This window comes from Geospiza fortis, unplaced genomic scaffold (assembly GCF_000277835.1).
Source record: "Geospiza fortis unplaced genomic scaffold, GeoFor_1.0 scaffold54, whole genome shotgun sequence".
Classification (NCBI taxonomy): Eukaryota; Metazoa; Chordata; class Aves; order Passeriformes; family Thraupidae; genus Geospiza; species Geospiza fortis.
This window is the reverse complement of record NW_005054301.1, coordinates 12,515,011-12,529,648: the sequence shown is the minus strand read 5'-3', so window position 1 is coordinate 12,529,648 and position 14,638 is coordinate 12,515,011. Positions and strand designations below refer to the sequence as shown.

Here is a 14,638-nt window from a genome sequence, read left to right as displayed (position 1 = left end):
ATTCCTGCCCTTTGGATCTTTATGAGGGACCCTTTCCCCTTGACCATCCCTTCATCAGTGCATTGACTGAAATGTGAAATCATTGTTTCACCTATATCAACATAGGAGTAACAGGCAAGAACTGAATATGAAGAGGTGGTTCATCTGAGGAACTTTGACAAGATGTGCAGAACACAAGTGAGTCAGAAGCACTTTATGACACATTCAAAACCTGAATTACAGTTTTAGTAATCATCAGTTCCCTTTCTTCTCTGTCATTTCTTTATTTAATATATTGCATGCAAGAGACTTACCGTGCAAGTTTTATAAGCTTGCAATAAAAATATAACAACTGTTGTATTAAATTATTTAAGCTGTAAACCATTGTAAAAAGCAGAAAAAGTTATATCGATGTGGAGACAGAAAAAATTATTGTGATGGAGTATAAAATATATTGTGCTGATTACTACAGAATTTTTGCCCAGTTTAGCATATTGTAAATCCTTGGATGGCCTTAAGAGTGAAATTGCATGTAGATTTTTGTAAAGAATTGTGGCAAATGGTTTAAGAAATATTAATCTAAAATCAGATTTATAATTTACAAACAAATCATCAAAAATGTGACAGCAGACAAAAAATATGTAAGAGGTCGAAAAGAGAGAATTGTGGCAAAGCAAAGGATCAGTGTATTTAAAACTTCCAGATTTCCCCTGAGGGAAAGCTAGGATTCTGAAGAAAATGGATAACCAAGTTTTTATTTTAAGCAAGTAGAAGAGTATTTTATTCTGTAGTGCTATGCTTTACTAAAGAAATGTACCAATAACTTTGAATCTGGCTGTGTTTATATTAGTAGCATTTAAAAGTGCTAGATTTACCGAAATTAGTAGCTACAATGGGAAACAAATATATTTAGAATGAAGTTCTGACTATAAATTATAATAACCATTTATTTTTTCTTTATTCTGCTTCTTTACTCCTGGCAAGTCAAAAATGAAACCAATTAAATGATGGTGATTAATAATCATAGTAATCATCCTCCTCCTGTAGCATTTTCCTGTTCCACCTTTTGATCTTACCAGATTTTTGGGGACTTCTAATGGCTCTAGGTGTTCTTGTAGCAAGGTGCAAATGAGTTTTCTTTGCCCTGCATCATGATTTGGCAGAAATTCAGTTAGGCAGAGCATATTTTGTTGTCTTCTTTTCTACCAAAATGGGCTTTCTGCAAAAGAGAAAAGGAGGTGATGTCCTCATTCTATTGAATCCTCCTAGCAGTGATGTAATTGAAAAACCTCCTTGGAGAAATGTTTTAAAAAGAAAAGCCAACTCATTCAGCTAATGTAGAGTAGGAAATACTGGTAAGACCACTCTAGTGATGGTGTTCCAGGCATGAAATTCCCTGAGAAATTAAGGCCCAAGACATAAAGTATCAGTATTGACCAGAGAGAGGGCTGTGTGGGCCTCTTAGCTTTACTTTAAAACTGACATATTTTCTTAAACAATTTATTTCTCTCTACCTGTACTGCAAAATTGTCAAAAACAGACCTCATGCTGTTTAAAGATCACATCTTCAAACAGAATGAAGCCCAAGGATAACTTATGTTCTCACTGTGCCTGAGAGGTTGGGCTTCTGTTGGTAGAAAAGATAAAGGTCACCCTTCCATCACTTGCACTTCATGTTTCTTAAAAGTGGTTAAAGCACTACATACATTTTTCTTCTGAACATTTTCAATTTCATTAATCCAGTATCTCTTTAAGCTAACATAGTTCTTAATGGAAATGTAGCTTAAGGCTCCAGAAGCAGAAATGGCTGTCAAAAGAACCAGTGATCCAGCAGGGGAGGTGTCAGTGCTGCTGACTAACTGGTCACCTGTGGGTCCTGGCCTGCCTGACGGGTCTAGGGGCTGATCCACCTGGGTGAACCTGAAATTTCTAAGCAATAGACCAGATGTGGGCAGCTTTTCCATTTACTGCTGGGCTATGCTGTGTACTTTACCTGTCACACAAAATATAAGAGTTACACTGCAGTCTGTGTGATCCCAAAAGGCATTCTGCATAAGTTTTTGGGTTTTTTTAAAAAACGGATGTTTGAGACAATGTATTTTGGTGAAGAAACAATCTTCTTTTTTTAAAATCTATATTTTTGTGTGACAATTTAATTTCATTGTAGACTTTCCTGATACACTGTGGTATAAAATATATAGCAATGTTTAGTAAGAAATCATAATACAGTTAGATGTATAGCCTTATGACGGATATAATAGACAGTTTTGTCACAAAGGCCACAGGTAACTTTCAAATGACCTGTAAACAACCCCACCTACTAATGGTGGAAGAAGAGCAGAGGCCTCCAAGAAGTGAAGCTGCTTAACAACAGAGCAGGTGGAACATGTGCAGCACTGCTCTTCTGGGACTGTGATTTTAATTTCCAGAGATCCAAGAGCAGCCCAAGCAAAAGGATGATTCAGTTCTTTGCCACTGTACTGTTGTTTATGTGTCCTCACTCTGGTATGCTCTCAAGAGAAGGGCTGTATGCTGGGTCAGCATTTGGGGTCAGTTGTTGGCTTTTCTACAAATTACCTCAACAAATAATGTAATTCTTCCACTGTTTTCTATGGCTCAGTTTCCTACCTGTCCTGTGTTCCTTTTTCAGTTTGCAGGTTTTTTGTGTCAATGTAAACTCTTGGTGGTAGACTTTGTCTGTTATTTAGTGTTTATTTAGTGCCTGACGTAAGTCTTGCTGAAGGCTTCTGTAAATTATGCTATTAATAACTTCGAGTTAGAGCAAAAATGACTTGCAGCTCAGATCACTATGTGGCCAAGCTAGAGACCCTTTTTCTTTCATTCAGCTGTTGGCTGACACAGCTGAATGACTCTCCCAAGCCTCCTGTTCCCAATTCCATAACAAACTATGAGCTCATATTACACAGGAAGCACTAGCACTGAGATTTATTTGCCATCCTTGGAGGCCAGGAGAAGGAACAAAAGACTTTCATTTCTTTCTTCTTGTTCCTTGGCTGTAGGGAGTAAGAGGGTACTGATATCTTGGGAGTACACAGGATAAAAATCCAATTAATGTAAATCTGCCAGATCCAGGGGAAGTAAGTAGTGGTGCTATCAAGAGCCCACAAATTTCTGGGTAGATCATCAGCAACCTCTGGCAGCACAATTTCCCCATTAAAACAGAAGCTGGGTTTTGTTCCACCTCTAAATAGTGATCTGCCCTTTTTTTAAGCTTGCTCTGGCTAATGTTGCATAAGTTGTCAGTTGCAGCAGTAATGAAATTTTAGTCATTTGTTGACTCGCTCAGCACAAAAGGCAGTGAATGCCATGACCACTCTGTTACATCTTCCAGGCAGCTTTGATTAAACTGCTGTGAAGCCAGACTTGGATCAATATGAATGATCTTCATCGACCTAACAATGTATTTAACATGTTCAGTGCACTTTTATCTGTTTCTGTTAGAATACACTGTTTACATTAGTGCAGGAGATTGATTTAAATTTTCATAGTTCTTTACAATGGTAAACGTTAGAAATAACTGCATTAGTTTGCACATGGTACTATATATAAATATATAATCTATCAATCTACCATGCAATCTCCTCAGCAGGTGTAAATTAGCATAGCTACCATTTACAGTTGTTGAGAATCAGCCTAGAAACTGAAAACAATTATTCCATCAGGATTATTTTAAATTATCACAGCTTAACTTGACATAAAGAAAGTATCACATAATCTTCTCTGTACCCAATCAAAAGATGCTTACCACAACATCTTTTAGAAAGCTTTTCTATTATTTATAGACTAAATTCTCCTACCAGCAGATGTATGTGGTATCCCCTAATTATAGAAACATCTCTTTGTGGTCCAGCCTTTTGGATGCACTGTGTCCAGTCAGGTATTTCTTTAACCCACTGGCTTTGAAGACTATTTAGCAGACTTCAATAAACGAACAAATGTGGAAGCTGTACCAAACATATCACTTGGGGATGTCAAAGCACTTAACAAACATTGTTACAACTTAGTCCATGTGTAACCACTGAAGGACATATTTGCTTCAGTATGTCTCATGACAGCTTCTTAAAAAATATACTTAAGTGAATTTAACACTTGTGAAAGGTGCCAGATTGACAGGCCCTGGAGATAAAAGTTCTTGCATTACCAGCAGGCACAGCCGGGCTTCCCACACACGCTGCCCCACCAGTGTCCCCAGCCCTACCTGAAGGGCACAGCAACCAACTGTCCTACAGCTTGCAAATCTGCCCATCTCAAGCTCCTGGACTGTGGGCCAAGAGTCAGTAGCTGTAATTTGACCGAAGGGTGAAAATCCAAGTTCCATAGTTGCACAGGTGTTGTTGCAGTTGATCATTTTCACACCAAGTTTTCAACTAATCTGGGAAAAAAAATTAAGTACATGTTTATCTGATTTAGAGTACAACAAAAACATGTGTGTGAGCCTCTAGTGAGTCCTGTGGTTCTATCTGCCCACATAGGCACATTCAGGTGAGACTGTACGGGTGAACAAGTGCATACACATACTGTGAAGAGCATTCTTAAATGCCTTCTGAAAAACGGGTCCTTACTGCTTTCTATGTTTGTAATAATCTGTCTCCATTCATAACTCATCCCTGCTTGGTGTCATTACAGCCCATCGTCCCCAGAGATTCTGGACACAGCTGGCATACGAATTCAATAACCATCCACCCCATAAAGAGACTGGATGATTACAGGGTTGAAGGATAGCACACAGGGAAAACAGGCTCGTGATCTTTGCACTCTGTCATGGATTTAGAAAAAACACGAGTTCTTCTCTGAGTGATTGTACTTGGAAAGTTCAGTTATCTGTTTTCTTTGAAATTATATTTAGACTTCACTGTGAGTATTGGAAGGGCATGTTTAAGTGTTTCTTTATTTAGTGCAGAAGCCTAATGACATTTTAAACAAAAGTGCACATTTATAACCTTGTATAGGTCGATTCTCAGTCTGTATATAGGACATGACTAAAAACAGAACATTGGAAAACACACAGTGATGAGTTTTCATGTTCTGCTATTTTCTAAGCTGTAGCCAGCAGCTTGAAAGAATTGTTTTGGAAGCCAAATCTTAATTCTTTCTATTGGGAAACAGCCCTAACTAATACATGGAGGAGCTCAGCAACACTAGTTTATCTTTATAAGAGTCACATTTGTTTATGCAGCTTGCTGTTGATGTGCATGATAACATACCTAATTGGACGGGTACTGTGTGCATGTTGGAAGGTAACTACGAAAATTGGGTGGCTTATAGCTGTTTCAGGGACGGCATTTTAGGCTGAAATTGTAATTGTTGTAAATATTCATCTATTTTATGATTATCATTGCCTTATTTCCTTTTCTTCTCAGCATTTCTACTGTATCTGTCACACTGTACAACTTTAGGAAGCATCCCCACCAGCCTAAGTCCATACTACACCTAGGTAGAAGTTTAGGTTTCAAAATCTGGGAGGAAGTTCAGAAGAGAATGTATAGGAAGAGGATGTTTTAAGATGGAAGTGTCCGTGAACTCTGATTTAATGTGTTGCTTCACCCAGACTCAGTTTTCCTGTGCAGGCTGTCTACTATATAAAAAAAGGCCATTTTAGGTCATCTTCTCTTTCACAGGTTTGGTCTCTTTAGTACTGTTTTTAAATACTCAGTGTACTTGAGTACATTGGGTTGTTTTTTTTTTTTTTTCTTTTTTTTTGGTTTGGTTTCGTTTGGGGTTTTTTTGTCTGCTTGTATTTGTATAGTACCCCAATGGTATTTTCTTTTCATTCATTTTATTCAGTAGTTCCTAATTTTACCTATATCATATTATAAATTTCACTTCCACCTGCTACTTTTTACCTCCCTATTAAGTCTTTCTTCATCAACCACTTTTTTAATATTTTTGACCTAGTAGCTGGCCTTTTGCTTTTAGAAAGACAAAAGGCTTTTCTTGTCTGCTAATGAGAGAGGAGGAGGGCAACACCACCAACCTTCTTGTACAGAATGACAATGCTCCACTCCCAGAAAGATGCAGAGGAAGAGAAAAAGATGATAATCAGTTTTTTCTAAGTATACTTGGGCATCACTGAAAACACTATTTAGAGGTAAAAACTTGCTAAAGTTTATCTACTCCCTTTCTGAAGCTCTTTCTCAGTTCGTTAGTTGAAAAGTCATTATAGATATGAAGTATTGCTTTAATTTTGATTTTAAAAGGCTAGAAAGTAGAATTCCTTATTAGGGAATGATAGGAGAGAGTTTCTTTCAGGACTGAGTTAAACAGAAGCCTTCAGAAGAACAGAAGAAGGTTGGTTCATTCCCATCTTCATGTAAATTGAATTACAGGGTTTAGTAAGTGAAACAGATCATAAGATAAACCCCGCAGAGACCAGGAAGCACTAATTAACGCCCACAGTGAGTAACTTTTCTGAAATTGGTCTTTAATCAAACTTAGCTCTGAAAACAAAAGATACTGTGGCAGCTTGATAAAAGAGATGCATCACCAAGGCTGACAGGCCCACAATCAAACCAGTACTAAAAATAACTGTTTTGTCTACTAATTTTCTTTCAGATGCTAAAAAAATGCATGAGCTACAGTCTAAAAAGACTTGTACAGTTACTCAGCCAAGTGACTCAGCTCTAGAAAAGTGAGGGTCCTGTAGATGTTAATGCCCTCCCTGATTATGAGTGAGCCCTTTTTCTTTCCCACACCTTCCTGTTGAAACAGAGGAACAGCAAAAAGGATTGTGTGGCTGGGCTAGGAAGAGGCAGAATCTGAGTTCCTTTAGAGTAGATCATTTTATACCAGCTGTCCCTCTCCTCTTGCTGCTGGTGGTGGTGCAGAGTTCAGGCATCCCGACTGACTTACTAGTGTGGTCTGAGATAAGCAAATCACTCCTTTTTTTGTATCTCACATGAGCAGTAGGGTCCACAACTGCTGCCTTTTGCACTTGGAACTTCTCACTAAACCTGAGAGCAGGATTATCAGCATGGCATGCAGGGAAACAAAGTTTATTTTCCTAATTTCTTTTCATCTGCTCAGCTGTAGGAAGAGTTGCTACAACTCCTGTGGGTACCCATCAAGCCTAGAGCAGCTTTCATTATGTTTTCACTGTAGCCTGCTTAAAAACATTGCTAGAACTTTTAGGTTTGGGATAGATTCCAAAGGGACAAGAAGTCCACTGCAGAAACTGGACTAGCAGTGAGATGTAACAGAGCACTAGTATTCTCTTTATAGCAGATTTTTCTCTTGGCACAACAAAAGATATGGAACTGTCAAGTAGGTCCATTGGAGGGCCACAAAAATGGTCAGAGGAGTGGAACATTTCTCTCCAGTGAGGAAAGACTGAGATAGTTGGGATTATTTAGCTTGTAGAAGGCTTTTGGGAGATTGTTTATTAGCCTTTCAATATGTACAGGAAGCTTATTAGAAAGATGGGAGAGACTTTTAAATAGGGCTTGTAGTGACAGTGTACCCCTCATCCAAGGGGTAATGGTTTTAAACTAAAAGAGGGTAGATTCAGACTAGATAGGAGAAAGAAGTTTTTTACAATGAGGGCAGTGAGACACTGGAACAGGTTGCCCAGAGAGGTGTTTGATGTCTCCTCCCTGGAAACTTTTCAGGTTAGGTTGAATAAGGCTCCGAACCACCTGGTCTGGTTGAAGATGGCTCTGCTTATTGCAGGGGAGGGGGGTGAACTAGATGAGCTTTAAAGCTCTCTTCTAACTCAAACTATTTAATGATTCCGTGATTTCTCTTGGTGAATGCTCTTCTGGGTGAAGTGTTGCCCTCTTTCCATGTCCAACATGACAGAGTCCTATCAGTCTGGATCCTAAAACTATATCCTTCACAAAAGAGGTTGCAATGATCTAAAATGGTACTCCAGTGTTAGGAACAAGCTGAAAGAGGATGGCTAACGTTGGCCTTGGTGCTTTCAGTATAGGCTGTATTTTCATGTTAGGTGGTTACTTGGAAAAGGTCTTTTCATCAATACAACAAAAAGTAGTCCAGTGAGAGAAGAAAGAAGTCTGTCGGTATAGATGGGTGCATGTGAGGAATTCTTGGAGATAGGTTTTTATGAAAGAATTGTTTGGAAATACAGATATGCAGATCTAGCTGCTTTGGCAACTGACCAGGCATATGACTTGAGTTCCAAACAACTACCATTCCCTCTGTAATTTGTTTTATAGTCACATTTCCAAGGACTGCCATAGGAAATCACAGGTTTGAAGTGGTTTCACAGCCTTATCCAAACTCCTCCTGGTCATTTGTCTCATATATCATGGCTATAATAGATGTCCCCTGCAATTCAAAGCAACTGCTTAACTTGTATTCACATAAATATCCTAGCCCAGAGTGACTGAAGTGCATCATCAGTATTCCACGAAGGAGCTTACATCAGTTTTGAAAAACCGGTCCCTTAAAAGTACAATGACCAATGTGAAATAATGTCATCAAGAATAGCAACAAAAAGCATAAGGCACCACATGAAAATTCAAGTATTGGACTGTGAGAAATACCCATATTGTGGTTTCAAATCTTTACAGCTGCAGAAAAAGAAACAAAAAACAAAACAAAACAAAAAAAAACAAAAAAAAAACCAAAAAAAAACAAAAAAAAAAAAAAAAAAAGCACAAAATCATATTTTTCCAGGTGACTCCCTTTTATATTCCAATTTTTATTCTTGTTTACTGGGTTTGATTTTATTTTGGATAGAAAGGCATTAATTGCAATGCAAGAAACCTATGCAGTATTTTTTCCCCAAATCTTATCTTCCACTACATCATTTTATATTAAGAAAAACATGTGAAAAACCTTGGACTGAAAAAACAGACAATATTTTAAGGCACAGCTTCTGTTCTTGCTGTGGTTGGACACCACAGAGACAGTCAGCTGGATGTTTAAGAAAGGGAGGGGCATCTCCAGTTCCTCGTGTTTCACCTTTTCATTGCACTGCCTGATCATTTAAGGCAGAGGCTTGTTCCAGACAGCTTTAATTAAACTATGCTGTGAAATTGAATATAGATCAATGGAAATGATCCATAACAAGCTAATCATGTATTTAACAGTGTTCAGTCCAGTTCAATCACCTTCTAACATTTCTGTGGCTTTACATTCATGTGGCAAAGCCCTGAATGTGTATATGTATTTTTAATCCATCTCATTAGTGACCATATGCTTTGGCTTCAAGGGAGACAAGAACTGTCTGCAATCTGCCAGGGATTTAGGGACATCAATAATTTGTGAATAGTCATGTTGGTACTGGTCGAAGGGTTAAGTGTTCTGCACACCAGGGGCAGATCTTTTGGGACTGGAACTCTTAGTCAACTGTTAGGAACCTGATCCCCTCTGATGCATCTTTTCAAAGTACATGCTGCATGTCAGATCTCTGCAGCAGAAGCAATAGAGCCTTATTAGCTCAGGGATTTAAAACCTGCTCTAAGAAATGTAACAATATATTTTGGTTAAAAAGTGAAGGAAAGATAGTAGTAATATGAAAGTGATTTTTTATGTACTAGGCTACATGTGATCTTCTTTCTTCCTACCATTTTCCTTTTTGCCACCATTTTCCTTTTTCATATGAGCTATTAGATTACTACTCCCCTGCAGATATACAGTGAAGCAAGAGTATGGCAACAATAACAGGGACTTGATTTTGAAAAATGTGAGTGAATTCTGTAGCCTCATCTGATACTGCCTAAATCCAGCTGAGGCCAGTGACAGCAAAGTAGAAATCACCTCCTAGTCTTTTGGAATGATCTTTTAGAAGCTCTCAGAGCACTGTTTTTTCTACCTAGTATGAAAATCACATTTAAAAACAATAGATTACACTCTTAGTTCATGCCACATTATATAGAAGGGCTGCTAAATCAGCATGAGAGATCATCAAATTATTGATTCCAGTATCCTGTCTTCACAAAGCAATGGCAGAAATAGATGGTAATGCCAGAAGACACTGAATAAATTTTGTTTATTTTTAAGTTTTAGTTATGTCCATATTCCTCAGATGCATCCAAGTTAAAAAGAAAAAAAACTTCCTAGCAGTGCAGGAAGACACTTCATATGGAACCTGCTCCCTGAATTTCTTTGGATTATTTGGGAGAAAGGGGATCCATCTTGCAGGATGAAGTTCACCTGCTTTGAGCAAATTTCACTTAGAATCATAAAATCATAGGATGGTTTTTGCTGGAAAGGACCTTAAAGATCACCCAGTTCCAAATGCCCTACCTTGGGTAGGGACATGTTTCACTAGACCAGATTGCCCGGAGCTCCATCCAACCTGGCCAGGAGCACTTCCCGAGCTGGGGCATCCACAGTTTCTCTGGGCAATCAGTTCCAGTGCCTCACCCACACAGTAAAGAATTTTCTCCTTATATCTAATCTAAACCTACTCTTTTTCAGTTTGAAGCCATTTTCCCCTTGTCCTATCACTACAGTCCCTCTCCATCTTTCTGGTAGGGTCCCTTCAGGTACTGGAAGGCCACAGTAAGGCCACACTGAAGCCTTCTCTTCTCCAGGCTGAACAGCCCCAGTTCGCTCAGCCTTTCCTTGTAGGAAAGGTTCTCCATCCCTGCAATCATCTTCAAGGCCCTCCTCTGGAGTCACTCCAGCAGCTCCATGTCCTTCCTGTGCTGGCACCCAGAGCTGATGCAGCCCTGCAGTGGGCTCTCAGCAGAGCAGAGCAGAGGGGCAGAATCCCCTCCCTGGCCCTGCTGCCCACGCTGCTCTGGCTGCAGCCCAGGACACGTTTGGCTCTCTGGGCTGGCAGTGCCCATGGCTGGCTCATGTGCAGCCTCTCAGCCAGCAGCACCCCCAAGTCCTTCTCGGCAGGGCTGCTCTGGGGCTGTTCATCCCCAGCCTGTGCTGATACTAGGGATTTTCCCAGTCCAGGTGTAGCTGGTCTTGTTAAACCCCAGGAGATTCACCATGGGCTCACCTTGAGCTGTGCTGTAATGGCAGCAAGGACAGAGATGTCAGGCAGCATGGTGTCCTCCAACTCTTCCTGTTTACATGCTGCATGCGTTGATGTGAAGGCACCTCAGCTGGGCTGTCAGCTGTGTCAGCTTCCTAGAGGAACACCCTTTAATTTCTTTATTTCCTTTGTGTTTCCCTGTTGACTTCTATCACCCCAGGAGTCCCTGGGTGGCCTCCATAAAACTGTAAGTGTGCTGCAACGTGGCTAGCATGATTTGTGTGGACTCTCACAGGAAACGAAAACATCCATAATGCACACCACTTGATTGCTACTTGATAATTGTCTGGTTTTGCTTGTACTTAAACATCCTGTATCAGGGCAGTTTAAATAACTGTTATCAGTCATCTATAGCCACTATTAAAGCTCCAGCAAACACATTCACTGTTACCCTTTGTCCTTTACTTGTTTTTGTATTTAAAATCAACTTCTGTAAGTATGGCATACGACTGAGCAAGCATTCCCCATACATGACACAAAAGGAAGGACATTTTTGAAAATCTTTGTATTCAAACATACAGTTACATATTTAGAAAACACTCATGGCCAAGACTCTTATTTATCTAAAATTATATTTTGAATGAGTAAAAAAATATAGTGTCTTCATTAATTTCCCATCATTAAGAATATACAATTAGTATCGGAAGATTTAGAGTAACTTATTATAGCAGGTAAAATATAGAGCTGTCATTTTTTTTAGTTTGCTATAATTTCATAGGCTGCCAGAGATCTACTAATTGTGTGTTGTCTTCTGTGAGACCTTAGAGTACAACTTTACTGTTTTAGAAGACCCCAATCTCTGCTTTTTAGGGGAAGTTTGCATGAGCAGACTTTTATCCACAATTTTAAGTGCATAAATATGCACATCTAAGTTGCACTGTTTCCATATAAAGCTAATTGATTTGTAAATACAGTAAAGTATTTAGAGGCATATGTCCCAGATTTTTATACACATTTCATTTATACATATAGGCACTGGCAATAGAAAAGGCACTGGTCTTTAGGAAAGGTGGCTCTTCCTGGTTGGCAAGCAAGGTCGCTAGGGCGCATTCAAATGTAAATATTTATGGCTATTTTGGCCACCTCAAACCCACCAAAGAATGGAGTTCCATTTCCAGACAGTCCCACTTTAAAATTCTCCCCTTAAAATGTATACCGGGACTTGTTTTGGTAGCTTTTAGCACTGATTTGGAGCCTTTAAACCTGTGCATAAAATGCTAAAGTCTAAAATTGTATTTTCACAATTTTAATTGATGAAAAAAAAAATATCATTTTAATAGGGTGGAATCAGTGATTTTGAGGTGGCTTGTCTTTACCCCCTTCCACTTAAAGCCTTCAGAGTCAGCATAGCCATAAAGCTTTCTGAAGTCAAATTTTTCAAGAAAAATGCTAGTTGACAGTTAATTACCTGGTCACTGCTGAATATCTGTAATACAGAGAATGAGCTCCTTTTTGCACACCAGATGAAGAAGTCATTTGACCTTTGAGGTGACTGTTGATCTTTGGTTCTCCATTGTCAGTCTTCACCTCCCATGTCAATGACGCTAATACAAAAGGAAGCCAGCAGAATTTCAGAAGACTGGTACTATCTTTGCAATATTTTGTAGGCAGCATTGCCATTATTACATTAATGTGTGCTACTGCTGCCAGATAAAAAGAGAGTTTTGGCTTCAGTGAATACAATTGCAAAATTCCTGTTTTATCCTGGATGAGGTAACACTTTGACTGAACTGCCTATTCGCAGTTTCACAGGCAGTGACGCCAAAAAAAAAAAAAAGCTCTGACAGTCTGCAAGTTCTGCCCTCTTTACACCCTTTCTAGCCAAGATTGCTTAGTGTTATAAAGAATTGCCATAATCCCAGAAGCTGTTGACAGAAATACGTTATTGAAACAAGAACCTTTGCAGGCTATACCTTATCATTAGGAAAGTGTCTTTTGTGGGTCATTCAGCAGGTTTTTGGTAGTTTTCTTTAGGTTTCTCTGTGGCTTGATTTCTAGCATGTTCACTGAGGCTGAGCACAACCAAGAATGTCTTGATGGCAAGTTTAAATTTTCCATTCTTTACTTTTCTTCTGTATTCTAATTAGATCTTCTCAATTATTAATTCTGTTCCCATAATGGATTTTTAAATTTGCAAACTTCTGCCACACATACCAGTCCCTTTAGAGCTTCTTGTAGCCAGATTCTGTATTTTTTGCAGTTTGAATCTTACTGTAATTCCAGATATTCAGTCATATATTTTGCCATTCCTGGACTTCCTCCATTATGTCTTCAAGATGGCATGCACCCATTGGTTACAAATTGAAATGAAGTTCATAATGTTATTAAAAATGGCCCACTTTAACTTCTTCTTTTTTGATTGATGCACCACAATGGGACTTGAGAGAAGAGTTTCATTTACAGACAACTATGTGCTGATCATCCAAATATCAAGAATGACAACTGAATTTCAGCTGGCCTTTTGGTATTTTTACTACTGCTCTAGTTCAGTTCTCTGTGTCTGTAATCAAAAGACCACTCACTCACTAAAGGTTGATAAATATGCATTTAACTGTTTTGCTGAATTCTGGCCTTAGGCAACATCTAAAGTTAATCTCAAATTAGTCAAAAAGGAGGTGGGAGATTTTCCTTCTATATAAAGTGAAGATTTAAGAGTTGTGTTTCACTTCCTTTTGTTAATTGCTACTCCACAATAATTTTCAGAAAAGTATTTAGAAATCATTCTCAAGAGATAGGACACAATAAGACAAGGGGGACTCATTAGTTGTTTTGTTTCTATTTTAGGACTGCAAGAATACCTTGAAAAATATTTGGAAGAGAAGACCCCAGCTCTGATTTTAGTACCTGTGGTGGATTTACCTGACAAAGATGTTATTCATATAACATGCTGGCTAAGCTAGCAGTTTAAAGAAGATGAATTGATATCAAAACTTGCATACATTCCACCTAGGAGAGAACAAAGAAAAGAGCTGATACTAACTCCATTGGATACTTTCATGAAGCAATATTGTTTGATATAAGCAAAGCCGTATTACCTTGTTAATGATGCCTCATGATATGTGACAATCGGGTTTGTATGAAGAATAAAGCTTTCTTTTAAAAATAGTGTACTGTTTTCTGACTTGTTTTTAGATGTTTGCAGGTTAAAGCAGGTGGCTTCTGGGAGATCCAGTTGGTGTGATCACATTGGTTCTTTGTTTGATATATTTAGGTCTGGTTACAATACACCAATTATAACTTTAGATCATTTGGATGGAGGTGAAACTAGAATATTACATCCAATACTGTTTTAAGGACTGTATTCCTTTCAATTCTATGTTGAATTTACTCACTTCAGGCCAACTCATGAAAACCTTATTTGTGGCCAGATTTTAACTATTAGCACTGAGGAAGAATTATTCAGAATGGTATTTAGGATGCACATTTTACTGAAACAAATAATGGAAATGATGGCCAGACAGTAGGATTTGCCACCTTGCTTTCTAATCCAGGAGTATTTTTGTGTTTTATATCTGGTAGACAGCTGTTATTAAAGAGCTACCAACATTCAGGTAACTACCAGCTACCAGTATTCACAGCTCTCATAGACCCCGGGCTTCAGTTTTCTCCAGAAAATAACAGGAGTTTTACCACTGCTTTCACTAAAACAGGCTCAGACCCACAGGTGAAGCACTTGTCAATTTC

General features: G+C 38.7%; 1 protein-coding gene across 1 annotated transcript in view; it reads left to right on the top strand.

Annotated features, from left to right (window-relative positions):
* The window catches only part of DPH6 (diphthamine biosynthesis 6), a 179,250-nt gene extending 165,189 nt beyond the window's left edge, over positions 1 to 14,061 (top strand). The window contains exon 14 of the mRNA XM_031065956.1: positions 13,739 to 14,061. Coding sequence (XP_030921816.1) covers positions 13,739 to 13,854 — 116 coding nt within the window. The 3' untranslated portion in view covers positions 13,855 to 14,061. The remainder of the gene's footprint in view (positions 1 to 13,738) is intronic.
* The last annotated feature ends 577 nt before the right edge of the window (positions 14,062 to 14,638 follow it).